General features: G+C 40.8%; 1 protein-coding gene across 1 annotated transcript in view; it reads right to left on the reverse strand.

Moving 5' to 3' along the window:
• The window catches only part of DENND6B (DENN domain containing 6B), a 367,826-nt gene extending 364,176 nt beyond the window's left edge, over positions 1-3,650 (reverse strand). The window contains exons 1-2 of the mRNA XM_069229420.1: positions 3,004-3,650; positions 431-469 (exon numbers count right to left, since the gene is read on the reverse strand). Of these exons, the coding sequence (XP_069085521.1) occupies positions 431-469; positions 3,004-3,165 (201 nt within the window). The 5' untranslated portion in view covers positions 3,166-3,650. The remainder of the gene's footprint in view (positions 1-430; positions 470-3,003) is intronic.
• Between the last annotated feature and the right edge of the window lie 2,350 nt (positions 3,651-6,000).

The raw sequence follows: 6,000 nt of genomic DNA on the forward strand, positions 1-6,000 counted from the left end.
CAAGATGGAACCATCTGCCCCTCTACCATGTACCTTTTCTAATGTGCCCTGTCTCTAACGTGTAATACGCTTGACTGCCTCTATCAGTCTTGTGTTCATGTAGTGCTTAGCAACTGTCCTCCTGACAAGTGAATGCAACCATGAACACCCATTCATGCCATCAAATGGAGAGGGTACCCATCCTGTACCCTTGCCGAACTAATCTATGGTTATGGCAGTTTTTTTGTTTAACTTGTGTTCGCCGGTCTCTCTTTGACTACAACACTCACCCATCGAACTCTAATCAAGTGGACATGAGGTCAACATAAGTATCTCGAGCAGCAAGCTATTCCATCTTAATGCCTGTAAATCTAGAGGCAATTTAGTTCCTGCAATGTGTACAATACAAGCAAATAAACATAAAACATTTTGATTAGTACTACTGCACTACCTCTTTCTCCGAAAGCCGAAGGTCATGTGGATACACCAGCTGCAGAAAATAGAAAAACATTTGAGACAGAATTAAATCCAAACTGCAAGCACAGCTCCCTGAAGTCCTTTGCCACTGTATGCGAAATGACTAAAGATTGGACAGTGTGGCAATCAATGCCAATCAGACATCTAATTAGTTTGCCCAACTGATTTCTACCACGCCATTTTTGACAATTCTATACAAAAAATATACATTTAAAAGAAAACTTTTTAAAATTAGGACTTTGATAAAATGGATCCAAAATAACTATTTTATGACTAAACTGTATTTACCTTCTTAAAATATTGACTGGAATATTGCTGATACATATATTTTTAATCAAGAGTAGATTTCTTAATGTACAATTAAATTAACTGATTTACAAGAGGTGGCTGTAATCTCATTTAATAAAAAAATCATTTAAATTCCCTTACACAATAACACAAAAACAAAATAACAATACTGACAATATTATCGATAAACTTAACTGAGTTATTAGAATTATTTTATTTCTTTTTACCAGTCCAGTTTTGATGACCTCTCTCAAACTACCAGTCCTACACAGCTTAAAATGGCTCATCCCGAACAAAGCACCCTGTGGAAAGCATCAGCCATGCAGAAAAAAAAAAAGGTTTGGCCTTCTTCTTAAGTAAAGTGGCCATGCTGGCGCTGTTGAGTGCTCCCTTATGTATAACACAAGGGAACAGTACAAGTGATTTATTTATACCAAAGGGACAGCGGGCTAACTCCTTCCTCCGTCTAGCCTTAAGACTTCAGCCGGCGTAATTGCCTGTGAGCTATCTACAACCAAGGCCACTGGAATTATGCAAATTTGCTGCCACGGCGTTTTCCATATTATTATGGGTTTGTCACATAATACATTGCATGATGCTCGTCTGCTGCATAATGTGCTGATTTTAACAAATAAAATGTTGTTTCTCGCTACTATGAATCTGAACGGACATTGTTTTTTTTAAGTCTGTCATTCTAGAAACTAGGCATGAATCCGGAACTGCACTACAGACAGACCCTTGACATACACAGTGGCCAACCGATTTCACTGCTGTAAAGTATCCATTTACACTCTTAAATATTTTAGTTCAATTTTTCTCCATACTGTGGGTCGCAATCCACCGGTGGGTAATGAGCTGATTTTTTGGTGGATCCAGAAAGTCCAAACATTAAAGACACCTATAAATTATGTGTTTACCATGTCACATCTGCAGGTCCTTCAAAGACAGAAGTCAAATGTCAGGCTATGTCTTTTGACAAATTGCTACTTATTCTTTTACTATGAGATTGTTGTTTACATTTCTTTCTCTGACTTCAATGCAAGAGGAGTTTTTGAAGTGAATTATGTGACAATCTTGCTGGAGTACAGGAATTTTGAAAGGAAAGGCTGTAGGATATCCTGTTTTCCAATACACAACAAAACGTAAATGATCTGTATGCATTCAGCAGCTGGAAAGCACAAATAAGGCACATTTTTTTAAATTCTGAACTGTGCAGAATATTTTAATAGGATCAAAACAAACCAACACACTTTACTAAGTGAGCCACAAAAGATAGGCACAGAAACCTTAATCACACACATCAGTTTGGATGTATTAGTAAAACTGTATGTCTGTGCAAAGTTAGAAGCCATTTCAACAGAAAATGTGCTGGCTGTAAATGACAAGGTTGATTGCTAAAGTTTGTTGTTCTAAAAAACATGGGTGCGGTTCTAAAAAGTTCGGGAACCACTGCTTTAGTTAATATCACACTGAACTGACCACGAAGAACTATTGCTACTTTAGCATTGGTATAATCATTCAAAGAGATACCCTCTCGGTCGGAGAGTTTGTTGTTTCATTCTGCTATTTCACCAGTAAACTGCGGGCTACTTTCAGAGCTAGACAGGCTGTCTGACCCAAACAGGAAAGCCCCCTGGTCTCTAGTCGTGGCATGCTGCAGGGTGGAACGGATTAGCACATTTTAGCCGAGGCTGATGTTGATTTCCAGTAGGGCTCTGCATACGCCGAAAGATAAGTGGGAGTGCTAAACCAGTATCGTCCACCCACTTCCAGGCACCCACCCAGGTTCCATGCTCTGACTTGGGCACACGAGTACAGCTAGCATTAAAGGAGATCTATGTGGAAGGATGCTGGCAATCACAAGGTGTGTTCACAGAGGAAAGCTTTTAAGCGGAGAATTCCAGCATACAGGTCTTCACTAACAGTGGAATTCTGTCGTGGCTTGGCGTTAGATGTGGGGAAATAGTGATCTACAGCTCGACTTCTCCACAGCGTCATCAGTCTTCATATTCCAGTCATCTATTAACTACACTGCCCTTCACCTCAAACCTTTTCAAAGTCATTAACTTAAGCTCTAAACCCCTTCATGGCTCTCACTCCGATCCAACCCACGCGGCTGCATCACCACTCACTCACCTCCACTTTACACCCTGTATTGCACCCTCACTCCCACTGACTACGATCTCTGGCCCCTCCATTTAACACCCGCCACAATTGCAAGGTTATCCCCTCTCCATTTCTTTAGAATACAATGCTCACCTCCATGGCCTGTCCCAGCTCCAAGTCGAACGTAACAACGCAGACACACTCGAGCCACGCTGAGAAGCGAGACCAAGGCATCTTTGAAAGGGACTGCGCCAAGGTGTCCTGCTCACTCCGGCGCCCCGTCTGCACGTCCAAGGCACTAGACAAGAGGTCCATTCTGTCATGCTCACAGTCACCCACCTTCAAAGACTCTCTCTTCCCTGGTTATCTTACAACCGAGCTTCACACCCTGAGCAGTGCACAAGCAGCACTTAGTCTTGGTACCTTTTTAATTGCTGCCTAAAATCTAGTCTCGGCCGAAGGACTACCATCGACTACTCACGCTGTGCTTCGGGAATTTTGTTCTACCTTCTCCCTACCCAAGTCTTCCCTTTCTCACTGACTTTCATTTCTAAGTACCACACCAGTATTGTCAATGTCGGTCACTGCCCAATTCTCCTATGTCCGGTCCCTACTCTCGCATGCATTTTCCTTGTCATTGATTAATTGCCCTTCCCGTCACTAGCTGAAACACCAGCCCCTGTAAACTGTCTTATGCGCCCGACAGTCGCTCAAAGACGCTGCGCCTCAAAGGATCGGTCCCCGCACACTCCATCATTTCAAACCGAACTCTACTAGCCGTAATCACGCCTCGCACGAATGTATTTTATATATTAATTACGACAAGCAGAGTCAAAGGTACTGATACCCACCAATCAGTTTGTGGGAGACATATTATTTTACGAAGAGAAAAAGAGTAGTGGCCTTCGAGTGGTTGAAAGAACTGTTGCCATGCGATTGGCTGGACAAGCCCAGCGTAGCTGCTTATTTATAGGCTGCATGGTGTCGAAATTATGCCGCTGTTTTGGATTGGCTGAAAATCAGGTTGCTAGCTGTTCATTGCCCCAGACTGTGAATCCGTTTGCTTATAATTGTATCGTGAGGGCGTCTCCATCAGCGAGCAAAATACAGTCTGCTGCACTTGGCCTTTTCGTCGCTGTCAGAAAAAAAAACGTGTAGGATACGCTCTGCAAAGTAGGGGAAAGTTTTGAGAGAGCGTAGTTTAAATAACATATTAAAATGAAAGGCTCATATCAATGCTTAACGATGTTGCATAGAAAACGACAATAATAGTGATTTTGCCTAAACGTGCATTTGAATTATGACTATAATGTGTCTTGCTACCAATGTATATGCAAACTAATAACTAATTAATAGAATCACTAATGCTATGGTTAATCAAGTTATATTAACTATTATGATATTGCATTATATTGAAAATCTCATAGGCCTTAAATTAGCTTAAGCTGTGGGTTTTATCTGCCTGGCTCTCATATTAAAAGCATTTTTCTGTTTTTCAGCGTGCTGACTCGCAAAGGGCCATGACCCTGCAAAATGTTCCTTATCTTCAACTTAATGTATCAGTACAATTCTGTTCTCATCCGCATGCTTGCTGCTTTAGTATGAGTTTATACACGAAGTTGAAACAAATGTAGATTAATGTAATGTAGAAGGATGTTTAAACCATGGACAAAGGAACTCATGACCCAAAAGACGTGCCAAGTTGTGAAATAACCTGCGGATGTGCCACCTCCGAAAACGCCAATTACGAAGACCAATCAAAGTGTTATGAATTATCGTGGGGTCACAATTAGAATTACCTAATGTATAATTTGATAGGTTAAAGATAGTGGGGTATAGCAAATGTCCAATAGAATTTTGGGGGAAGGTATTACGAAAAAGGGATAAAAACCCATGTCACAGAAGGGTCAGAAGAACTAGGTAGGGAATGCTATTGATTTTATCCAGAAACTCTGTCACTCTGGTGACTTTGAGACTTATTAAACCATCCTCACCCATAGACTGCCCCTATACACTTCTCCTCCTTATGAGGGAAGTGTCCCCTGTCCTCTAGACAAAGTTTAGACTGATGGCGTTTTGACTGATGTCCTGAAGACAAAGACTGATCCTGCGTGCTGACCTAATCTTTGGAGGGTAATTATGACAATGCAATTTGTAATTTGTCTGTTTGCTTTTCCTTTCTAGGTACCAACTGCTCATTTTGATAGAGACCATAGTTAGATGTTTTCTAAACTGGTATTCTAAATAGTTTTTGCATGAATCCCAACATGCTGATGCTAATTAGTGGTTAGGACAGGAGTTCACTTCAACTGACGCAAAATAGACAAATGACTGACGTTACGCTATGCTGAACTGAGACATATATGATATTCACTGTATTCTGATCTATGTTCACGCCGTGCTATGTTCTTATGTTTGTGATTCTTGCATTAATGAAATCTTATCACAGTTGCCATATCGTGACTATGCTCTTATGCTTCCTGGTATTGAGATTAACTCTTCTGCTCGTAGATTGTAATCAATAGGGAATACAAATTCATAAAATTCTATCAAGGGTGTGGTTATTCATGGCTGAAAGGCCATGGTTGCACCGATAATTTGATTAATGTCTTTATCTAAAGTAAAGTGCATTGTGGTGGTGAATATTGATGACATTATTGATATATTGCTTGACATATTGATCAGTTATCTCGTCCTACGGTGTCTCACCACTGGGTCACAAGATTCATTGGCCTAAAACGAGTCCTAATGTGTATAAATTAACATAGAAGGACGCGTTAGCAGTTAAAAAAGTATTTTTTTTTTAGTGTAATGTCTTGTTTTTAGTCTCGTCTATTACATAGCACAAACTGTCTGGCATTAAGATCTATTGTCAGCTTACACTGGTGTAGTGTTTTGCATTTCTTTTATGCGTGCTGTGGTAGCAGCCACATGCTGCAGTGTGTTATGGTGAGGGTTATGACATGTAACGGAGGACTTGGCAGTTGCTGAGCATCTCCCTCCCGGTCACACGAAGTAAATAAAATTTACCTTTGTGCGTGCGGTGACAGTTTATTTCAACTGGACATAGGTGCCAGGTTATCTTGTTGATTCTGTGTGACATTTACGAGTACGAGTGATGTTCTATTGCCATATGTGCGACACTGAGTG

This window comes from Pleurodeles waltl, chromosome 4_1 (genome assembly GCF_031143425.1).
Source record: "Pleurodeles waltl isolate 20211129_DDA chromosome 4_1, aPleWal1.hap1.20221129, whole genome shotgun sequence".
Taxonomy (NCBI): domain Eukaryota; kingdom Metazoa; phylum Chordata; class Amphibia; order Caudata; family Salamandridae; genus Pleurodeles; species Pleurodeles waltl.